Source organism: Trichomycterus rosablanca, chromosome 17, assembly GCF_030014385.1.
Source record: "Trichomycterus rosablanca isolate fTriRos1 chromosome 17, fTriRos1.hap1, whole genome shotgun sequence".
Classification (NCBI taxonomy): domain Eukaryota; kingdom Metazoa; phylum Chordata; class Actinopteri; order Siluriformes; family Trichomycteridae; genus Trichomycterus; species Trichomycterus rosablanca.
The window spans coordinates 26443034-26468860 of NC_086004.1; the positions used below are offsets into that span (position 1 = coordinate 26443034).

Genomic DNA, 25827 nt, shown 5'->3' on the forward strand with positions numbered 1-25827 from the left:
GATAGATAGATAGATAGATAGACGGACGGACAGACGGACAGATGATAGATAGATAGATGGATGGATGGACGGACAGATAGATAGATGATGGATGGATGGATAGATAGATGATGGACGGACGGACAGACAGACGGACGGACAGATGATAGATAGATAGATAGATAGATAGATAGATAGATAGATAGATGGATGGACGGACAGATAGATGATGGATGGATGGATGGATAGATAGATGATGGACGGACAGACAGACGGACGGACAGATGATAGATAGATGGATAGATGGATATAGATAGATAGATAGATAGATAGATAGATAGATAGATAGATAGATAGATAGATAGATAGATAGACAGACAGATAGATAGATGATGGACGGACGGACGGACGAACAGACAGATGATAGATGGATGGATGGATAGATAGATAGATACATAGATGGTACAGGGCTAAACACACACTCTGTGGTTACTGCTCCATGTGTAAATATGCAAATGTGTGTTTGAGTAACAAACACGGCCAGTTTGAAACAGGCACTGGGTCAATTGGCGTCCTTTCACCGCCAGCTCAAGGTGAACTCTGCGTTTAGTCAGACTCGGCTGCTCGCTCGCCATCTGCAACAGCTTGTCGCTTCGGTTCCTCTCTTTTTTTCCGCCGCTCTCCTTCAGGTTCAATAGTTGTCATTTACTTTATGAGAAATGGCTCGGAGCACAGCTGGGAAGCGCGCCAAGTGCAGCACGCCTGTCTGTGTCTTCCAACGCTCTCCGTTTTAGCATAAACTGTAATTAAGGTGACTTGGCACTGTCGTTAGCATCTGATTCCTACGGATGAGTCAAATGAACGAGGGCTGGTAACAAAGCAGCAGCAACGGTTACTTTTAAAAGGTTTAAAAATGTAATATTATGAGTCGGTGTGATAATTACACAACCCAACAAACAGGAACATTTTTATAGATATTTCATATAATCCAACTGTACCTGTAAATGTTTGCTTTAATTTGCACCTAAATTAGTGAAACATCTACTTTTTGGTCCAAAAACTTAATTAATTAAGATATTTTTTAAGCTGGTGACCTATTTCTGCCCAGGTTGACTCCACTGTTCTTTGACGGATGGATGGATGGATAAATGGATGGATAGATGGATGGATGGATAAATGGATGGATAGATGGATGGATGGATAAATGGATGGATAGATGGATGGATAGATGGATGGGATAGATGGATGGATGGATGGATGGATGGGATAGATGGATGGAACCATTTCTTTATGCTTTATGGATCTCTCATTCTGCTCAGGGCCACAGTCATGATGGTAAATTACAGGGCCTTCCCCAAACTCTTGCTACTAAGTTGTAAGCATGTCATTTATTTTATATAATTGATTTAATGTTTACATTTACATTTTCGGCATTTAGCAGACAATTCCATCCAAAGAATCTTACAGTACTGTCACAGTATATTGTCAAAGCAATTGAGGGTAAAGGCCCTTGCTCAAGGGCCCAACAGTGGCAACCTGGCAGTGGTGGGGAATGAATACAATGCAGTCAACTGAGAATTAAGGGCCTTGTTCAGGGGCCCAACATGAGCAATTCAGCAGTGGTGGAGTTTAAATCAGCAAAAATGATTCATTGGGCAAAAGACAGAAAACACTACAGACAGGTCAGCGGTCAATCGCAGTGCACACACACACACTCTCTCTCACTTAGGACAATTTATAGTCGCTGCAACTGGTCTGACATCATGTCTTTGGATTTGTGGGAGGAAACCGGAGCACCTAAATGACACCAACATGGACACAGGGAGAACATGCAAACTCCACACAAAAAGGACTCAAACCCAGGCTCTTTTAGCTGTGAGGTGACGGCACTACATACTGCTCCACTGTGCCTCCACAATACAGACATATATATACTGTAAATAGATTATTCATTTGATGATGTGGACAGTTCTATTATGTAATTAAACTTGTTTGGCCTTCTAATATGGTGTAAGTGTTATTGGTAGACTCTGGTTTAATGGCACCCATTAGACATAGCCAAAAATATTACAATAACAAAGTCTTGCAAACATTTTTTAAAACAAATTTAGGTCCTGTAATAATCTGTAAAACTATCACACATGAGTACAAAGTAAATGGAAAAGTTGTCTTTTTGCCTAAATAAGGGTTTGGTGTGGTATAGTATTCCCTTCACAAACAGGGCAACACAAGCAATGCATCTTACTCTCTCTGTACAATCTGGTCCCACTGTGGTTAACAAGTTGGAACATAAAACCTCCACAAGGGAGCGTTCGCGTACATTTTATTTAATTATTATTAATCTTCTCTGTGACCCATTTTTTCAGCTCGCGACCCGACACGAGGTTTGAAAAACCCTTTCCTACACTGTCAGTTTCATCTGTTTCCCATTGTCAAGTGTAAAAGGTCTTTGTGGTAATTTAACAAGTTAAATTAGTTAGTGAGGTAGTAAGTAATTAATCATGTGTGGAATGCCCTGCGATGCATTGGCAGGTGTACCGGACGTATCCATACCATGCCAACCATCGGCAACCCCGGCCCTGATGAAGCGGTTCATGAAAAGAAACGACTGAATATAATGAATAATTCGTGTTTTATGGCCACTCGAGGGAACTTTGAACAAAATTCAGCTTTCCGACGATATTTCAAATTAATATTGTGGTAGTTCCACGGTTACAATCTAATTCCAGCCAGCACTAATTCTTGTTTTATGATTTTCTTTCTGCAGCGGTACAGCGGAGAGCCTTTGGCTAGTTTATTTATTTAATATCATTTATTTTGAATGCAACACAATCCATCAGTTTTGTGCAGCACGGAGGGCAGAATGTGTTCTGTCTCTGTAAAGAGTCCTGCAGCAGGCTTTCTGAATTCATCACAACTGCCATGAATCCACTGAGTGCATTAGCTCACTCGTGTCACTCCTCTACAGCGTTCGAACCCGCCCGGCGCTCTTCAGTTCTGCTTTCCTGTACTGAGGGATTCATTATTTATTCATTAGGATTTTTTTATGTTTAATGTCAAACACAGTCATGGACAATTTTGTATCACCAATTTACCTCACTTGCACGTCTTTGTACTGTGGAAAATTACCGGAGCACCCAGAGGAAACCCACACAGACACGGGGAGACCATGCAAACTCCACACAGAATGGACCTGGGCCGCTCCACCTGGAAATCAAACCCAAGACCTTCATGCTGTGAGGCGACAGTGCTACCCACTGTAGTGAGGGATTCAACCTGCAGCTCATGACACACTGACGTCACACTGAACTCACTCAAATCTGCTTGGCCATTTTTCCTGCTTCTAACATCAACTTTAAGGATAAAATGTTCACTTGCTGCTTTATATATCCCCCCCACTAACAGGTGCCATGATGAAGAGATAATCAGTGTTCTTCACTTCACCTGTCAGTGATCATAATTTTATGCCTAGTCGATGTATATTGTCTAAGCAATTGAGAGTTTAGGGACTTGCTTAAGGGCCGAACAGTGGCACCCTGGCAGTGGTGGAGCTTGAACCAGCAATCTTTTGATTACTAGTCCAGTACCTTAACCACTCAGATACAGCTGCTCTAAACACACACAAACATAACTAGTACAATAACTAACAAATTACTGAGTGAGTTGATATGTTTTGCTCTGTAAAGAACTGGTGTCCCATCCAGAGCCAAGCAGCACGACACCCACCACAACCCGGACCAGGATACAAGAATGTTTTATTTACACACTTAGATTTTCTAAGCATAATATGAGGACAATAGTTACATACCGATTTCTAATCTGAGATGATGGCTCGCTCGGTGGGTCTGCTTTTACAATGCCGCATCCTCTGCAGGAATTTATAATGTGAGCCAAATCGACTTTGGGAAGCGGCTCATTTTGATCGCACTAGGAATAATTCATGTTTGATTTCCTGGGTGAGTCAGACAACAGTGAAGCAGAAAGAGACAAACGTCATCATGTTGCACTTTCAATATTCTGCTCTGCCTCCACCCACATTCAGATACAAGCTGAAGTCCTCCGACACATCAAACTACACACACCTACATACAGTCACACACACTGTACACATACAGTACACATACAGTACACACACTGTACACATACAGTACACATACAGTCACACACACTGTACACATACAGTACACACATACAGTCACACACACTGTACACATACAGTACACACATACAGTACACATACAGTACACATACAGTCACACACACTGTACACATACAGTACACACATACAGTACACACACTGTACACATACAGTACACACACTGTACACATACAGTACACATACAGTCACACACACTGTACACATACAGTACACACATACAGTACACACACTGTACACATACAGTACACATACAGTCACACACACTGTACACATACAGTACACACATACAGTCACACACACTGTACACATACAGTACACACACTGTACACATACAGTACACATACAGTCACACACACTGTACACATACAGTACACACATACAGTACACACACTGTACACATACAGTACACATACAGTCACACACACTGTACACATACAGTACACATACAGTCACACACACTGTACACATACAGTACACATACAGTCACACACACTGTACACATACAGTACACACATACAGTACACATAGTCACACACACTGTACACATACAGTACACATACAGTACACACACACTGTACACATACAGTACACATACAGTACACACACTGTACACATACAGTACACACACACTGTACACATACAGTACACACACACTGTACACATACAGTACACACACACTACACATACAGTACACACACATTGTACACATACAGTACACACACACTGTACACACAGTCACACACACTGAACACATACAGTCACACACACTGTACACATACTGTACACACATACAGTACACATACAGTCACACACACTGTACACATACTGTACACACATACAGTACACATACTGTACACATACAGTACACACATACAGTACACACAAACAGTACACATACAGTACACATACAGTCACACACACTGTACACATACAGTCACACACACTGTACACATACAGTCACACACACTGTACACATACTGTACACACATACAGTACACATACAGTCACACACACTGTACACATACTGTACACACATACAGTACACACTGTACACATACAGTACACACATACAGTACACACAAACAGTACACATACAGCACACATACAGTCACACACTGTACACATACAGTCACACACACTGTACACATACAGTCACACACACTGTACACATACAGTCACACACACTGTACACATACAGTACACACATACAGTACACATACAGTACACACATACAGTACACACATACAGTACACATAAAGTCACACACACTGTACACATACAGTCACACACACTGTACACATACAGTACACACATACAGTACACATACAGTACACACACTGTACACATAAAGTACACACATACAGTACACATACAGTACACATACAGTACACACACTGTACACATACAGTACACACACTGTACACATACAGTCACACACACTGTACACATACTGTACACACACTGTACACATACAGTACACACACTGTACACATACTGTACACACACTGTACACATACAGTACACACATACAGTACACACATACAGTACACATACAGTCACACACACTGTACACATACTGTACACACATACTGTACACACATACAGTACACACATACAGTACACACACTGTACACATACTGTACACACAAACAGTACACATACAGTCACACACACTGTACACATACAGCCACACACACTGTACACATACAGTCACACACACTGTACACATACTGTACACACATACAGTACACATACTGTACACATACAGTACACACATACAGTACACACATACAGTACACATACAGTACACACACTGTACACATACTGTACACACAAACAGTCACACACACTGTACACATACAATACACACAAACAGTACACATACAGTACACAAACGGTACACATACAGTCACACACACTGTACACATACTGTACACATACAGTACACATACATTACACATACTGTACACATACATTACACATACTGTACACATACTGTACACATACTGTACACATACTGTACACATACAGTCACACATTTACTCATACAGTAGGGACCATTTTTTCCAATTGAATCAGTTTTTGATACAAATCAATACAGATCAGTATGTTATTTATTTATTTATTAATTATTTTAACGTCATGTTTTACACTTTGGTTACATTCATGACAGGGACAGTAGTTACTGTTTACACAAGATTCATCAGTTCACAAGTTTAATATCAAAAACAGTCATGGACAATTTTGTATCTCTAGTTCACCTCACTTGCATGTTTTTGGACTGTGGGAGGAAACCGGAGCTGCCGGAGGAAACCCACACAGACACTGGGAGGACATGCAAACTCCACAGAGAAAGGACCTGGAACGCTCCACCTGGAAATCAAACCCAGGATATTCTTGCTGTGCTACCCACCAAGCCACTGTGCTGCCCCGATCAGTATAGTAATTCAATAAATAAATAATTGCTGAGATTTAAGCTCATGAGTTGGAACACTCCTCAGTTGTATGGTAGCGTGTTAGACCCCTGCACCACCTGAGCACCTACATACTTATTCAAATAAAAAGTTGATTCTTTATTAGTGTATATCAGTTTTCGAATATTAGTATTTAGTATGTTCCAACATTTGCAGTAATGACAGCATGCGGTCAGGCTGGCCTGGACTCCACAAATCTAATCATCCCTGTTATCCCAGCATACTGTAACACTATTCCAACGAGCATTGTGTGATGTTCCTGAATGTTTGGTTTTTCTTCTACCTTCATGTCCCCTTCATGAATGCTCGATGGGGTTTAGTTCAGGTTTGTAAAGAATAACATTATATTATGATGGTCTAAGACTTTTGGTCCCCACCGTACACACACGGGTACAGTGCACCCCTGATGAGCACTATGAAAGGCTAGGTTAAAGGCAAGGTGAGTAGAGAGAGATTGGGGGGGATGGAGAGGAAAAAAACAAATTAAAGAGAAAAATGAAGAGAAGAGAGTGTGGCAGTGGGATTCCACGCCTGCCTGTGAGATCTCAGTTGGAAGCCTGAATCACAACCCACCTCCCACAGGACTCCTGTTAACCATCACAAAACTGGGACAACAGAGTGTCTGAGAAATGGAGTACAGAGAATCACTCAGTGCATATTATATTGTCACTTTCATCATCCATTACTAACAGACACGGCACCGCTCAGATGTTGGTGCCACACCAATAACGACAAAAAAGTGTTCAGCTTAAAATATACGATGGTGAACCCTTCTAGTGTCGTTACAGCATACTGAGCTGTAAGATATCCATCATACAGAGTCCTTTCTTTTACTATTACAATGGAGAGTATTATTATTCATGATGTCCCACCCCCACAGTTCAGCATTATGATGAGTCAGAAACATCGACATGAAGGAAAAACATCAAATCCAAAACCAAATCTACTCAATCTTCATGTTAAGAACATACATAACCATAAAAAACACTAATGTAATCCTGCACCAATGAGACAAATATTTGGCATTATCTACATCAATACACACTATATGGCCTAAAGTATTCGGACATCTGACCATGAGCTTGTTGGACATCCTATTTATAAAACAAATAGTATTAAAACAGAGTGACGTCTATGTGATCTTCTCAGCTATTACAACAGCCACTCTTCTGAGAAGGCTTCTCACAAGACTTTAAAATACACCGATTATGCATAACATTATGACCACCTTCCTAATATTGCGGTGGTCCCCCATTTGCTGCCCCATACACAACAAACTGTGATGCTCTGTGTATTCTGACACCTTTCTATCAGAACCAGCATTAACTTCTTCAGCAATTTGAGCTACAGTAGCTCGTCTGTTGGATCGGACCACACGGGCCAGCCTTCGCTCCACACGTGCATCAATGAGCCTTGGCCGCCCATGACCCTGTCGCCGGTTTACCACTGTTCCTTCCCTGGACCACTTTTGATGGATACTGACCACTGCAGACCGGGAACACCCCACAAGAGCTGCAGTTTTGGAGATGCTCTGACCCAGTCGTCTAGCCATCACAATTTGGCCCTTGTCAAACTCGCTCAAATCCTCACGCTCGCCCATTTTTCCTGCTTTTAACATCAACTTTGAGGATAAAATGTTCACTTGCTGCCTAATATATCCCACCCACTAACAGGTGCCGTGATGTAGAGTTAATCAGTGTTATTCACTTCACCTGTCAGTGGTCATAATGTTATGCCTGGTCGGTCTGTCTGTAGGAATTTGTGCCCATATAGTCAAAAGATAACAGAATTTGTATGACTGGGCACTGATGCTGGTCAAGAAAGCCTCAACTGATGTTCCAGTTCATTCCAAAACTGTTCAGTGGGGATGTTCTTTTTAATAGCTAAACCTGGTCTGTTCTTTTTAGGTTTTAATTAAAATAAACCCCGGGAACAGTCTCCTCACCTATACTACATAATCAAGTCTTAAATGTTTGTCCTTATTTAAAACAAAGTGAAAATTAAAGCCTCAGTGAAACCTAAAAGATTCTCATGCCTCTTCAGCTTGTCTGCACATAATTCATTACATTTCTAAAAGGTAAAACAAGTGTAATTCATGAAGACATTTTACTGTTAAATACTGTATCTATATATAAAAAAGAAAAATCCAACAGCAGAGGTTGTTTCATGTGGTGCCCAAGGGCAAGATTTACCATCAACCTCTAATTAGCACTAATCTCATTTACACTCATTTAAACCATCGTTACATAAGACTAAGCCTTTGTGATATTTTCAGGATGTTTTTGGAGAGAATAAATAAAGCCTGACTTTCCATTACAGCGGCGAACGTAGCGGGGGAATAAAACATGAGCCAGTTGGCATAAAGCATATGCATTGCGAGAACAGTCACAACAAATGATTTCTCATTATTCACTGTCAGGGTATCAGGTTTCTGACTCAAAATCACACTTGATTTATGTTAATGATGCCGTGTGCAGCACATAGTTTCTCCACAGCAGAAATGAAGCAGATAGAAAGAGGAATTTTTCTTCTATAGAGAGAATAATTTATGCAAATTAAGACTAATATATCCAGACTATGGCTTTCTCTGTGATTTTTTATAGATGTGGAAGGTGGACAATTAAAAAGCAAGAAAAATATTGATGCTTTTGAACTTTGGTGCTGACGATGACCTTTGACGTCAAAGAAGACGGATGAATGGATCCTGGACCTAATCAAACCTAACCTCTTAATCGAAGCCCATATAATGAAATGGAAGCTCTCATTTAAAATATGAAAAGAAACAATTCATTGAAAATGACAATTAGACCTGGTATTTACTTATTTATTTATTAGGATTTTAACGTCATGCTTTACACGTTTGTTACATTTATGACAGAAACGGTATATTCATCAGTTCACAAGTTCAATACCAACAGTCATTTTGTATCTTCAATTCACCTCACCTGCACGTCTTTGGACTGTGGGAGGAAACCAGAGCACCCGGAGGAAACCCATGCAGACACGGGGAGAACATGCAAACTCCACACAGAAAGGACACAGGCCGCCCAACCTGGGGATCGAACCCAGGACCTTCTTGCTGTGAAGCAACACAATTAGACTTGGTATGTCTTACAATATATGGCACAATATTTTTTCTTAACCCTTTAATGGTCTGCTCAACCATTCTTGTTTGGGCCGTATCTACTCCTTGTTTGTCATGTGTTAAACTCAAAAATATTGGTAGATGACACAGTGCATAGTGTGTTTAAAGAAAACGGTTAGCCATTCTTTTTATGATTATCTCAACTGTTCGGTAGAGGCTCATTCAAAATAATAATAATTTTGTTGTTTGTATAGTCCCAAGAAACTAAGCAAAGAAATAATTTTTTAACTCTTTAAAAGGGTTAATAATGCATCATCTTGTTTGTGTCTGTTATGTAATCAGTCTCTTTATTACCATACAGTTCCTATTGCTAATGGTAAATAATTGCTTTCTAAAATCTTCACTAATACAACCCCTGGCAAAAACTATGGAATCACCACTCTTGGAAGATGTTCTGTCAATTGTTTAATTTTGTAGAAAAAAAATAAATCACAGACATGCCACAAAACTATCATTTTTCAAAATGTCAACCTTCTGGCATTAAGAAACAATAAAAAAAAGAAACAAATATAATAGTTGTGGTCAGTCACAATTGCTTTTTTTAGATCAAGTAGAGGAAAAAACTATGGAATCACTCAAATCTGAAGAAAAAATTATGGAATCACTCTGTAATTTGCAGTTTAAAAACAAAACATCTGCAGCAGATTAGATTTGCTAATTATTCTTCAGTTTAAAAAGAGTGCTCACACCTCGGAGAGCTGTTGCACAAAGCAGATTGTCATGAATCATGGTTCCAACACAAGATATGTCAGTTGAAACAAATAAGAGGATTATAAAACTCCTTCAAGAAGATAAATCATTGTGGAATGTCGCAAAAGATGTTGGTTGTTCCCAGTAAGCTGTGTTTAAAATCTGGACCAAGTACAAACAAAATGGGAAGGTTGTAAAAGGGAAGCATACTGGTAGACCAAGTAAGACATCAAAGCATCAAGATAGAAAACAAAGCAATATGTCTTGAAAACAGAAAATGCACAACAAAACAAATGAGAAACAAGTGGCCGGAAAGTGGAGTCAATGTCTGTGACTGAACTGTAAGAAATCACCTAAAAGAAATGGGATTTACATACAGAAAAGCCAAACAAAAGCCATCATTAACACCTAAAAAGAAAATAACAAGGTTAAAGTAGGCTAAAGAAAAGCAATCGTGGACTGTGGGTGACTGGATAAAAGTGATCTTCAGTGATGAATCGCGAATCTGCATTGGGCAAGGTGATGATGCTGGAACTTTTGTTTGGTGTCTGTCCAATGAAATTTATGAAGATAACTGCCTAAAGAAAACATGTTAATTTCCACAGTTGTTGATGATATGGGCCTGCATGTCGGGTAAAGGCACAGGGGAGATGGTCTTCAATAAATGCCAAAGTCCACATTGAAATTTTGGACGCTTTTCTTATTCCATCAGTTGAAAGGATGTTTGGTGATGATGACTTCATTTTTCAAGATGATAATGCATCTTGCCATAGGGCAAAGGACGTGAAAACTTTCCTTCAAGAAAACATATAATATCAATGGCATGGCCTGCAAATAGTCCGGATCTCAATCCATTTGAAAATCTCTGGTGGAAATTGAAGAAAATGGTCAATGACAAGGTTCCAACCTGCAAAGCTGATCTGGCAACAGCAAGAGACAGTTGAAGGCAGATTGATGAAGAATACTGTTTGTCATTAGTTAACTCCATGCCTCAGAGAGTTTAAACCATTATAAAAGCCAGAGGTGGTGCAACAAAGTAATAATGGTGCAGTGTTTTCTAATGATTCCATAATTTTTTCCTCAGATTTGAGTGATTCCATATTTTTTTCCTCTACTTGATCTAAAAAAAAGCAATTGTGACTGACCACAACTATTATATTTGTTTCTTTTTTTATTGTTTCTTAATGCCAGAGTGTTGACAGTTTGAGAAATGATAGTTTTGTGGCATGTCTGTGATTTATTTTTTTTCTACAAAATTAAACAATTGAAAGAAGATCTTCCAAGAGTGGTGATTCCATAATTTTTGCCAGGTGTTGTATATTGGAATATTACAAAAACTGTACATCAGTATGCAGAAATCATCTCTGTAAATCATGTTATTTTAAGTTATTTTCTCTAATAATAATTAACGAGACATGACATTTTTACAAATCTACCATGGATTCAGAAAGTATTCAGACCCCTTGACTTTGTGTACCCTTGTTTTGTCAATTTTTTCCAAGCAGTCGAGATGAGATGCTACGGAACCATCCTTGGCATCTCCATTCTGCAAGGAACTGTCCAAGGCTCCAGAAGAAAAGGCAGGCAGAGAAAGAAGTGGGCCGACGACGTCTCAGAATGAACCCAGAGGAGCTTTGCGGAGACCAAGGAGATAGCACATGACCGCCAACAATGGAGAGGACTGTTGAACGTGTCAGCCCAGCGCCCCCATGACCACCCCCGGTCAAGGGACCAGTGACAGACAGTGACAGTTTTGTCCATTTGTGGATTTTGTATGGATATAATTTCTATTTTACTTAATGACCCATAATTTCAAAGTAAAAATGTTTTTTCCAAAATTAATTAAAAATAAAAAGCGTAAAATTTCTTAATCAAAATGGATTTTGAATCTTTGTAATTGTGATCAGATACATCCTGTTCAATTATCCTTGAGATGTCTAGAACGTAACGGGAATCCACATGTTGCAACTTGAATTGATTGGACTTTGGTCTACAAAGGTTTATTTACAATTATTCCTAGGACCAAAACCAAGCTACACAGTTAAAGGAACCGTCTGTGGATCTCAGTGACCAAACAGTGACCAAGGCACAGATCAGGTCAAGGTTACAAAACAATATCTAAGACTTTTGAGTGTTTCCAGGACCCCAGTGGCCTCAATTATTTTGAAATGGAAGCAGTTTGGCGTGGCCTTGTTCCCTTCTTCTGTTGGGCGTTTTGGTCAAAGAAGCTTGAAAAAACTTCAGTGGCTCTAAAGGAGATCCAAATGCTTAGTGCAGAGATGGGAGAATTGAAAGGATGGACAACTATCTCTGTAGCACTCCAACAAACAGGGTTTTATAAAAAGAGCAAACAAATGCCACTGTTGAGTAAAAGGTATTCAACAGCCCTCGTGGGGTTTGGTAAGTATATAAAGGACTTTTGGGCAGAGCACTTGCAAGCACTAAAACAGGAACTGCACAGGACCTATCTACACCATTCCTATAGTGAAACATGATAGCAAAAACATCACACTTTAGGGTTGCTTTACAGATGCCAGGACAGAGTAAGAATTGAGGTAAGGCGAGGATAAATCGAGGGACGAATGATTGCAGCCAAATATTTGATTAGCACACATGAGTCAGAGACAGAAAAGGGTCAAAGCAGAAGAGGTAACCTCACTGGTATGGGGTGGGTGAGGAATCAAGGTTAAAAGAAAACTGACAGAACAGGAAGTTGGGCCACAGCCATCTCCGTTCACATGTCCGAGTCTCAGCCATGTGGCTTTTTTTTAAATAATTCATCTTCTTGGCATGGCATTGCAAGAAAGGTCAAGAGGGTAAATTTCCAGTGGAAGCATAAATGACTGTTAATAGCGGGCAGTATATCAAGGGCGAGGTCACTGCACTAGATATAAAGGGCAGGACCACGCTGTGAGAGGGTACAATTCTGGAATGGAGTGTGTGTCGGGCATTATCTTGATGAAGCCGTTATTGATTAAGCCAGTGTAAGCCAATGAAATCCAGATAACATTGCTTTTAATTGAGATTAGATTTTTTTTGCTAGTTCAACGTGCACTCATCTAATTTAAGAGCGGGCATGGTCCGCCCGTTTAACTCCTCATGGATACAACTAACGCTGGACTAATCAATCGGAGCCGAGATCTTTCTTACATTTTACATTTTTAAAGCAAGACCCGGCAGATACAAAGAAGACACTAGGTCTAGACTGTTGTGTTTTAGATATTTGGTACCCATTAATATCAAAAGTATGCCATTAATTAGATAAAATAACTGACATGCTTCCAACTTCCAACACACACACACACACACACACACATTATATATATACACATGTATATATAACACCTGACAATGAATCATTAGACAATGTTTTACACACTTTGATTACATTCATGACAGGACAGGTAGTTACTCATTACACAAGATTCATCAGTTCAAGTTTTTAAGGTCAAACACAGTCATGGACAATTTAGTATCTCCAGTTCACCTCATTTGCACGTCTTTGGACTGTGGGAGTAAACCGGAGCTCAAGGAGGAAACCCACACAGACACGGGGAGAACATGCAAACCCACAAGTAAAGGACCCAGACCACTCCACCTGGGAATCGAACCCAGGACCTTCTTGCTGTGAGGTGACCGTGCCGCCCTTACTGATCAGAGAAAGCACTCCCATGTCTCTACATACAGTAATAGGTTTTATACTTTTGTCTTCTACCAAACTAACTGTACCGTTTAGCTAAGCCAACTTGTGTTAAGAACAAAGTGTACCCACGAGGAAGGAAGTGAACCTATGTGCGCTACACCTTTTCACTGCTTTACACCTGCTTTATATTCAGAGTTAAACTACTTGCAGTGAGGTGACCAGGTTTATGACAATAAAAGGACTCTATACAAGTTAAGCATTGCATAACCAATGGTGATTGGTTTCTTTCCTACCCTCATGTCATCACATCTACACCATATGTAGGGCTGGGTATCGCCACCAATTTCCTGGATCGATTCGATTCCGATTCACCAGGTCACGATTCGATTCGATCTTCGATCTTCGATTTTCGATTCGATTTTCGATCCAATTTCGATTCAACACATTTAGGCATATTTGAGTTACATTAACAGGTTTTGTTTACATATGTACAGATGTTCAGAGAACGAATGTGATAATTGTACAAAGAACACTCATTATTAAAAATATTTGTGTATTTTGTTTACATAAATAATTAATCCAAAACAGAAAACAGTAACATTCAACAGCCAGGTGTATGTTTACATTACATTTACAATGTTGTAGCATGTCAGACAAATGAAATAATAATAAAAAATGAATGTTACTGTTTTCTTCCATTTGTCTGACATGCTACAACATTGTAAATGTAATGTAAACATACACCTGGCTGTTGTACAGCTTATGCCAAGTTTACACTACACGACACTCTGATTAACACGTGGTCACTGTAATGTTCACACTACACGACTGATCGGCGATGGGGAGTTTTACACTACACCATCCATCACCAGGGGGAATCACAGGCGAGCTTCTCTGGTCTCCAAAACTACGTTTTGTCACGAAAACACACGTGAGAAGTGATGAAAGGTTTAATGATACCACGTCCAAACATGCACATCAACAAGTAGCGAGCAATCAAAGTTTGTGCGCTGATGAAATAAATGAATCTGAGTGGATTTGGCAACACGAGCCGCATGGATCGTTCTGTAGTGAGTTGGAGGTTAATAAATATTTTGTTTTGTAGAGAACGATCTCGCGTGTGCTGATGTATTCTGATAGAAACTATATTGCGCTCCACCACCTGTTTCCAACCTCTCCCCTGTGTTTCCCCTCGCTGTTTCTCACATGGATTGAGAGACGAGTTTTGATCGCAGAGCGAACACCGAGTTCCTCCCGAATCCAGAGCCGAGCGAAAATCAGTGCAAAAAGTTGTGTAGTGGTCATAACTTGAGCTTCTGCCATGCTAAACTGATGTTATATCAGTGGGGCGTATTTAAAAAATCGATCTCGCATTTATATGAATCGATATCGGATCGTTCAAATAAAGATCGATTAAAATCGAAAAATCGATTTTATAAACCCACCCCTAACCATATGTAAAACAAACAGTCAAAGAGATTCGGAATAAGAAGACATTGTGATTCTGTTGTAATGAAAAATCATCTTTGGGTTGGTTAATGGCTCATCACTTTTACATCACACCACCAGTCAGTGCTTATTTCCCTGCACGCCATCATCTTTCTTCTATTAATAACAGTTCCACAGCATTACAGTTGTCATAAATATTACTCTGTTCATTTAAAGATTTATTGAGATGTATTATTTAACCCCTTCAGGCCCCACGTCCACTGAAAAACACAATCTGTGATTTTATCATGTGAAGTCATGCTTGTCAGTGATTGGTAGAGCTTCAGGCATCAGACAAGACAAGCATGGCTCTGAGTAAGGACGTTTTCTTTTTCTTATAAATATAAATGAGCAAATACACTGATCAGCCATAACATTAAAACCACCTCCTTTTTTCTACACTCACTGTCCATTTTATCAGCTCCACTTACCATATAGAAGCACTTTGTAGTTCTACAATTACTGACTGTAGTCCATCTGTTTCTCTGCATGTTTTGTTAGCCCCCTTTCATGCTGTTCTTCAATGGTCAGGACCCCCACAGGACCACTACAGAGCAGGTATTATTTAGGTGGTGGATCATTCTCAGCACTGCATTGACACTGACATGGTGGTGGTGTGTTAGTGTGTGTTGTGCTGGTATGAGTGGATCAGACACAGCAGCACTGATGGAGTTTTTAAACACCTCACTGTCACTGCTGGACTGAGAATAGTCCACCAACCAAAAATATCCAGCCAGCAGCGCCCTGTGGGCAGCGTCCTGTGAACAGTGATGAAGGTCTAGAAGATGACCGACTCAAACAGCAGCAATAGATGAGCGATCGTCTCTGACTTTACATCTACAAGGTGGACCAACTCGGTATGAGTGTCTAATAGAGTGGACAGTGAGTGGACACGGTATTTAAAAACTCCAGCAGCGCTGCTGTGTCTGATCCACTCATACCAGCACAACATACACTAACACACCACCACCATGTCAGTGTCTGTGAATGATCCACCACCTAAATAATACCTGCTCTGTGGTGGTCCTGTGGGGGTCCTGACCATTGAAGAACAGGGTGAAAGCAGGTTAAAAAGGTATGTAGAGAAACAGATGGACTAAAGTTAGTAATTGTAGAACTACAAAGTGCTTCTATATGGTAAGTGGAGCTAATAACATGGACAGTGAGTGTAGAAACAAGGAGGTGGTTTTAATGTTATGGCTGATCAGTGTAAATTGCATTAAATACACAATTTACATATATAACATGTACATAACAGTCATGGCCAAAATAATAAGGACAAAGTTTAAAAGAAAAGCAGCAATCAACTGGTACAAATCATTCTAATCATTGTGAAAAACAAACCAATTTACCTGTAGTGTCTTGTCTTTTAATTGTGGCATGGAGGGGATATATTTGCTTTTTTTGTTGATCATGTCAGTGCATACATACCTCCTTTTCTACATATTTTCTTGCCCGGTTTCCTGGCACATTCCTTGGATATTCTTTTTACTGCAAAAATGAATAGAAGACTAAAGAATAACATGGAGCTCCGTTATAAACAACGGGGGCATGCAACAGCACTGAGACGGAAAAGGGAAAAAGGTTAACATGAAGCTGCTCTCACTACCTTTAAAACCTTCATCATTGTTATAGTCATCATCATCATCGTGATTATTACTAGAAACGAGCTCCTCCGTCTACGATCCGAGCTCATCGTGCCAGCACGCACAGTGATCGCATTATAAACTGCTGGCAGAAATAGAAGGAACCAGCTTCACCTAGAAATGGACGTTCTACAGTACAGGAATTGTGGGATGGCAAGGAAGGTTATATATGCACAGCCAAACACTCTCACGTACGGTGCACACTCTCACCCCCCCACCTTACAACAACCCTGGCACACACACTCACATAAAAGCAGCGGCATGCATGTCGACATGCAGCGAGCATGCTTTTCTAGGTCCACTCTCTCACACCAGAAATACTGTCACAGAGACGACACACACACACACACACACACACACACACACACACACACACAGGCACTCACCATCCTCCGTGGGCACGTAGATATTTAAGAAAAGGCAGTCCTCGCTCTGATCCTGCACGTACGTCGATACCACCTCCAGGCCGTTAGTGAACCACACGGGCAGCATCACGTCAGGCAACCTGCCCTCCACAATGCTTTGTGGGCACACAGGGCCGAAGTGCGTAGCATTGCGTATATCGTTCCACGGTATGGGTGGTTCGGGGGGCTGAAATCGCCTCTCCCCCGTAGGGGGCGCCGCATAAGGCACACCCAGAAACTGGATTACAGGTCCCAATATCTCGTTGTTCAGTTCTTTCTTGAAGCCCCTTAACTTTCCATAGGTGGTAGTCACTACGGGGTCCGATTCGTCGAGTTTCTGCGCAGCGCCCATCCAAGAGTGGAGCGCCAAAGCTAGCACACAGAACAGACAGGGCAGCTCCAGGCTGGCGCCGATATCCAGGCAGGCCCGACCGAGCCGGAGCGGCCACTTCAGGAGCATAGTTCAGTGATTCCCCCCTCCCTGTAGTAATCCAAGCGATGCCACTGGTTTATTTCTGCTATATCCTTTGAACGGATGCAATCAAAGGCAACCTTCGACAAGAACGTGGAGCGGCTCTTCGCATGGCAACTGTTCCTTCATCGATCGCTACGCGTGGTAAGGCAACATCTTCACCACACGCTATTCGTCAGGTCACGTCCTATCGACGGAGCCACTCTCCATCCCGGGCCGGGTCGAGGGCAGATAAATCAAGCCCGCTGCAGCCTCAGGTCTATATCCTGCAGGAAAAAAAAAAAAAAAAGAATTCATTAGCGCCAGGGCTAGAGGCAGATGGGGAGAGCGGTTTTATTGAGCGTTACAGGACTGCACTGTTGCCATCAGGCAGAATTTTTCAAGATCAGAGCTCGACTAGATGATGCAGCATCTATCATACCTGACCTGTCAGCTAGTTAAAAAAAGCTCTAGGGGAGCGATATGGTAAGACTAGAAATGTGAGGAAATTGTGATGATTGCAGGTTGGGTTGCAATAAACTACCAAGAAATTTGGCAATTTTCTATCCTGATGCCGCCTCCAGTTTCTTTCAGAGCGGAAGTTCTGTTTATGTCTGTGTGTTTCGTTCAGGCACTCTAGTTTCCTCTCACATCCCACAAACATGCCAGCTGGTTGAATGGCTTCCAAAACAGCCCCTGGGTACAAGCAAGCGAGTGAGGTAGCAAGTAATGCCCTGCAATGGACTCGTGTTCAGAGAGTAAAAACTTTCTTCACCCTAGCCAGGATAAAGTGTTTACTTAAATGATAAAATGACTTAATAATGGCTGAAAATTTTAGGGTCCAAGCACAAACTTTAGGTAAAATGAGAAGCTGAAATCTCTGAATGGAAACATCAATTGTAAACCAGGCTTTCTCATCCAACATTAATGCCTGACCTAACAAGCTTGCTTATTCACTTATTCATTTATTTACTGGGTTGGTTGGATCAGACTCTCACCATAATATTTGCGAAAGCTTTTCCCAAAACAGCAGAGACTAATATACCCATAAAAACTGGGAAGTGTGTGTTAAGAAAAACAAGAACGCCTTTATTTGTCATATATATATATACATACGAGAAACTGTCCCTTTTCTCAGCTCCACTTACATATAGAAGCACTTTGTAGTTCTACAATTACTGACTGTAGTCAATTTGTTTTTCTATATACTTTTTTAGCCTGCTTTTACCCTGATCTTTAATGGTCAGGACCCCCCCAGGTCCACTACAGAGCAGGTATTATTTAGGTGGTGGATGATTCTCAGCACTGCAGTGACACTGACATGGTGGTGGTGTGTTAGTGTGTGTTGTGCTGGTATGAGTGGATCAGACACAGCAGCGCTGCTGGAGTTTTTAAATACCGTGTCCACTCACTGTCCACTCTATTAGACACTCCTACCGAGTTGGTCAACCTTGTAGATGTAAAGTCAGAGACGATCGCTTATCTATTGCTACTGTTTGAGTTGGTCACAGGATGCTGCCAACAGGCTGGATATATTTTTGGTTGGTGGTCAGTCCAGCAGTTACAGCTCCAAGTCCAACAGCATTGCTGTCTTATCCACTCATATCAGCACACCCAACACCCAACTAATACCTACTCTGTGGTGGTCTTGTGGGGGTCCTGACCATTGAAAAACAGCATGAAAGGGGGCTAACAAAGCATGCAGAGAAACAGATGGACTACAGTCAGTAATTGTAGAACTACAAAGTGCTTCTATATGGTAAGTGGAGCTGATAAAAGGGATTATTTAATTATTATTATTTTTGTTTTGACCCAGTGTTTGAAAGACCTTGCACTAGGCTACAACTGTCCAAACCATGACCCTGGCAGGACTCGAACATGCAATCTTCTAATCCAAAGGTCACGAAGCTTCTACACAATAATGCATTTATTATTTAACAACCCAAAAAGCTCAGTTCATGGTGAGGTGTTAGAATAGTGAATCATACAATAGACAAACAAATAAAACTGCTTCAAGATACCCCCCCTTTACCCCCCCAAAAAATAAATACATTAATATAAAAAAGCTGGCAACTACTGTAGATTCTGTGTTTTTAATTAAATCTTAAAAGTACTTAGAGTTCTCAACAAAATGGTACAAGGACACATCTCAACCTTGCATGAATACAGTATATGATCTGTTTTTTATCCTGAAGTCTTAATGAAGAACAGGAACATTCACAACTGATCAAACAAGAACAGAAACAGCTACGTTCAGATCTGGCCTTTATTAAGCACGTTAAACGAATAATCTGCCACCAGTCCCACAGTAACAGAGCAGGAATTATGTTCTCAGACAACAGGACGCTTGTGTCTGACAGTACTCTCGAGACAGACTGACTGAAAACCTCTCAGCTCTGAGATTCCCAACAAGTACATCATTCAGTTACAGACATAAAAGAATCCAGCATTTCCGGGCAAACTACAGTGCTGACTATGTCTGATCATACAGGCTGAATGAGTTCAGATCAACACTGAGTATCTATCTATCTGCTTTCTGACCATGAAATAATGAAGCCTGCTAATCCAGAAGGTTTGGGGTAAAACGTGGGGTAATTATGACCGGAACACATTTTAAGACCAAACCAGACCAATAAAAATGTAAATAAATCAATCAATAAATGCAACATACCGTACATGTGGAGTAAAAATGTAAAACAAAGGAAACAGCCCATCCATTAAGAGCCACTGTCAGTGCACTCGCAGTGCTGGTCCCAAGTCCGGATAGAAATAGGAGAGATTATGAAAGGAGGGGCAACCGAAGTTTAAACTGTGCCAAGTCTGGTATGCAGACCAGAGCCTTAAATACGCGAGTACAAACAGTAATAAATAAAACAACCACTTATATATATATATATATATATACAGGGATTGGACAAAATAACTGAAACACCTGGTTTTAGACCACAATAATTTATTAGTATGGTGTAGAACCTCCTTTTGCGGCCAATACAGCGTAAATTCGTCTTGGAAATGACATATACAAGTCCTGCACAGTGGTCAGAGGGATTTTAAGCCATTCTTCTTGCAGGATAGTGGCCAGGTCACTACGTGATGCTGGTGGAGGAAAACGTTTCCTGACTCGCTTCTCCAAAACACCCCAAAGTGGCACAATAATATTTAGATCTGGTGACTGTGCAGGCCATGGGAGATATTCAACTTCACTTTCATGTTCATCAAACCAATCTTTCACCAGTCTTGCTGTGTGTATTGGTGCATTGTCATCCTGATACACGGCACCGCCATTGGATGCACATGGTCCTCCAGAATGGTTCGGTAGTCCTTGGCAGTGACACGCCCATCTAGCACAAGTATTGGGCCAAGGGAATGCCATGATATGGCAGCCCAAACCATCACTGATCCACACCCATGCTTCACTCTGGACATGCAACAGTCTGGGTGGTACGCTTCTTTGGGGCTTCTCCACACCGTAACTCTCCCGGATGTGGGGAAAACAGTAAAGGTGGACTCATCAGAGAACAATACATGTTTCACATTGTCCACAGCCCAAGATTTGCGCTCCTTGCACCATTGAAACCGATGTTTGGCATTGGCACGAGTGACCAAAGGTTTGGCTATAGCAGCCCGGCCGTGTATATTGACCCTGTGGAGCTCCCGACGGACAGTTCTGGTGGAAACAGGAGAGTCGAGGTGCACATTTAATTCTGCCGTGATTTGGGCAGCCGTGGTTTTATGTTTTTTGGATACAATCCGGGTTAGCACCCGAACATCCCTTTCAGACAGCTTCCTCTTGCGTCCACAGTTAATCCTGTTGGATGTGGTTTGTCCTTCTTGGTGGTATGCTGACATTACCCTGGATACCATGGCTCTTGATACATCACAAAGACTTGCTGTCTTGGTCTCAGATGCGCCAGCAAGACGTGCACCAACAATTTGTCCTCTTTTGAACTCTGGTATGTCACCCATAATGTTGTGTGCATTGCAATATTTTGAGCAAAACTGTGCTCTTACCCTGCTAATGGAACCTTCACACTCTGCTCTTACTGGTGCAATGTGCAATTAATGAAGATTGGCCACCAGACTGGTCCAATTTAGCCATGAAACCTCCCACACTAAAATGACAGGTGTTTCAGTTATTTTGTCCAACCCCTGTATATATACATATATACACACACACCAATCAGGCATAACATTATGACCACCTTCCTAATATTGTGTTGGTCCCACTTTTGCTGCCAAAACACCCCTGTTCCATCGAGGCATGGACTCCACTAGACCCCTGAAGGTGTGCTGTGGTATCTGGCACCAAGATGTCAGCAGCAGATCCTTTAACTCCTGTAAGTTGCCAGGTTGGGCCTCCATGGATCGGATTTGTTTGTCCAGCACATCCCACAGATGCTCGATTGGATTGAGATCTGGGGACCTTGGAGGCCAAGTCAGCACCTCAAACTCATTGTTGTGCTCAGCAAATCATTCCTGAAGCATTTTTGCTTTGTAGCAGGGGAGCATTATCCTGCTGAAAGAGGCCACAACCATCAGGCAATAGCGTTTTCATGAAAGGGTGGACATGGTCTGCAACAATGCGTAGGTAGTCGGTACTTGTCAAAGTGACATCCACATGGATGGCAGGACCCAAGATCAACAAATCAGCTTTGAGGATAAAATGTTCACTTGCTGCCTAATATATATATATATATATATGTATCCCACCCACTAACAGGTGCCGTGATGAAGAGATAATCAGTGTTATTCACTTCACCTGTCAGTGGTCATAATGTTATGCCTAGTCAGTGTATATATATAACAAAACAAAACAAACTGAAATACTTCTACAACAGTTTAGTGAGTGTAATCATGATAAAACGGCCTTGACTTTACCAGTCAGTGATTTATTAGTGCTTGTTTTATTTATTATTGTCTGTGCACTTTTATTCAGGCCGTGTCCTCAGCTTTGCCTCTTTTGCATGGTGTTTATCTATTGACAAGTCTGAACAAATGTGATGCATCCAAACAAATGCAAACTAGTCAGCTCCCTAAAATAATTAGGCAAACGAATAAACAAATCGGGCCGAGACGAAAAATCCACTGCATTGATTGTGTGCTGTATCGTTAATGAGCCTATAAAACTGCCGGGAGGTTTTTTGTTGATGTTGTTGTTGTTTTTAACAATAGAGCAGCATGAAAAACTGCAGCCAGGCCACACCACGAGCACGAGAGCCCAGCCAAATGTTTCCGCTCTGCAGGGACAAATGAAAAGCTGGGCTGTGAAACGCTAAAACAGAGGCTTTGTACTGAGAGGGAGAATAACACCGATGAAAGGGAGAATGAAAAGACGAGGTTCGATTATCTGAGGAATAACCTGTTTATATGATGGAAAAAATGATGAAACTAAATAACACGTTAAAATAAGAAAAAACACGTAAAAAATATACACTGATCAGCCATAACATTAAAACCACCTCCATGTTTCTACACACCGTTTTATCAGCTCCACTTACCATATAGAAGCACTTTGTAGTTCTACAATTACTGACTGTAGTCCATCTGTTTCTCTACATACCTTTTTAACCTGCTTTAACCCTGTTCTTCAATGGTCAGGACCCCCACAGGACCACCACAGAGCAGGTATTATTTAGGTGGTGGATCATTCTCAGCACTGCAGTGACAATGACAATGAAGTCAGTAGGGATGTAACGATTCACCACAAGACAGTTAATAACCGATTCAAAAATGTCACGATTCAAATCGATTGGACATGTAAAATGAATCGATATTCACTTTAAACAGCAGAGTGCACTGGTGCTATACACCTCGCCTGGTTGACGTCACTGGCGCTATACGCCTGGTTGCCAAATTCAGGGTTTTTCAGCCAAATTGGGCTTAATTCAAAATGTTTTGCATAGTTTGTACCTACCTCAGAAATAAAAGGACATTCATTATTTTGAAATTAAAGATAATTACAAATACAGGATTTTATGTTCTTTTTTAAGAGAAATAATAAAAGGAAACTTTGTCATAATTTGTCTTTAATTTCAGTTAAAAAAATTGGGAAAAAATCGTATCGTGAACCCAGTATCGTAAATAGCATTGCATCATGGGTAGAGTGTATCGTTACATCCTTAGAAGTCAGTCCTGTGCACTCAAGATCAAAACTTTTAACATTTGACTGAATGGCAGGGCTCTAGACTAACTTTTTGCACTGGTTGCACTGGTGCGCCTAACTTTTTTTCTTAGGTGCACCAGCACAAAAGTTAGGTGCACCCAAATTTTCGACCGCATCGCATTTAACACCGCAGTTTTACAGGTTCACTTTTTTTTTTTAAATCACTGTCCACACAGGCAATATTGACTTGTAAATAACTAACAATCTGGTCAACATGGCCTTGTCTGATGATCTGTTTGCTACTGCCTGCCACTGAAAGGCAGTGGGGAGAGGGGGACACTCGGGCAGTGCATTTATCGCGGCATGTAATGTGTTTTATAGATGCATTGGGCTTTTTCAGCCTTTCAATTCGAAATGTATTAGAACCAGTCACAAATATACTATTGCCGGCCATGGTCTTCCCATGCTCTTTACAGTTAATATACTGTAGTAATTATACAGTTAATACAGTTAATTATAGTATTATAGACTAATTATAGCACACTTATAAAAATTATAAAAATAATAATAGAGTAAATGTGTATGTATGTGTGTGTGTATATTTAAAATGATATGTATATGTTTGTGTGTGTGTGTGTGTGTGTATGGGGCTCTAGAGTGTTAGTGTAATCTTAAATGCAGGGCATTATATTATCTGCTTTACTGTATCTTTTACACAGATTCCCAAAATCGCTTGCGGTGCACTCACTGCGTATTTTGACTACATGTATTGTAATATATTTTGGTCTTTTAGTTATTTTTATATTTTACTTAACGAAAATATTGTCGTGTTTTTACTTTCACTATCGCGGCACTTTACCGCTAGCATTAGCCCCTTGCTACTGTAGAGGGTCGGCTCACCTAGCCGCTGTCCGGTGGGGATGCTGCGGGTCTTTTGCTGTGCGGTGGTGGAGGTGTGGGAATAAAGGCACACGACAGGGTCGAGTCACTTTAACTGTTTAGTCAGGACTTAAGTGAGCGTTACAGCACTTTACACCGCCGAGCTCCAGAACCCGAACATTCATTCTGGAACATCCGGCGAGTCTCATATACAAAACTAAACTAACTGCAGAACATCCGAACATGTATAAACCGGGTGCTGCATTCTGATTGGCTGAGCTGAATGTCGCTCACATATCACCGCTACAATAATGTCCCGCCCTTCGCTATCTCTGATTGGTTTAGACCATGTTATTGGCCTAATGTGTGTCTGGTTTTTTTTCCCCTCGGACGCCTGGTCGCACCGGTGCGACCTGAGATTTTTTTTAGTCGCACCATTGAGAAATTAGGTCGCATGTGCGACCAAATTGGTCGCACTCTAGAGCCCTGAATGGGTACAAATCTCCAGACACATTCCAAAATCTTGTAGAAATTCATCCAAGCAAAGTGGAATCTGGTGTCGACACAAAAAGGGGATTTTATATCAGTGCTCATGGTTTTGGAATGGAACATCTAACAAGCTCATGATGGAGTTTAAACATCGTGGTGCTCCGATCATTCAGTCACTGACGTATGCGGGCCCTTCAGATTAAAGTGAGAAGGTGGTCGAGGTGAGAATTCAAATCAGAGAACTTTTAATGAAGTTCTGAATATTCGCACGGCGAGA

General features: G+C 41.0%; 1 protein-coding gene across 11 annotated transcripts in view; it reads right to left on the bottom strand.

Moving 5' to 3' along the window:
- The window catches only part of nlgn1 (neuroligin 1), a 258250-nt gene that overhangs the window by 218034 nt on the left and 14389 nt on the right, over positions 1–25827 (bottom strand). For 5 of the 11 annotated variants that reach the window (XM_063012563.1, XM_063012560.1, XM_063012561.1 and 2 more), the window contains exon 1: positions 17611–17973. In XM_063012563.1, coding sequence (XP_062868633.1) covers positions 17611–17716 — 106 coding nt within the window. In that variant the 5' untranslated portion in view covers positions 17717–17973. Of the gene's footprint in view, positions 1–7915; positions 7939–11907; positions 11926–17009; positions 17070–17604; positions 18367–20437; positions 20459–23511; positions 23551–25827 lie in introns of those variants that run through there. The other 6 variants (XM_063012565.1, XM_063012558.1, XM_063012566.1 and 3 more) reach the window with 6 other exon arrangements.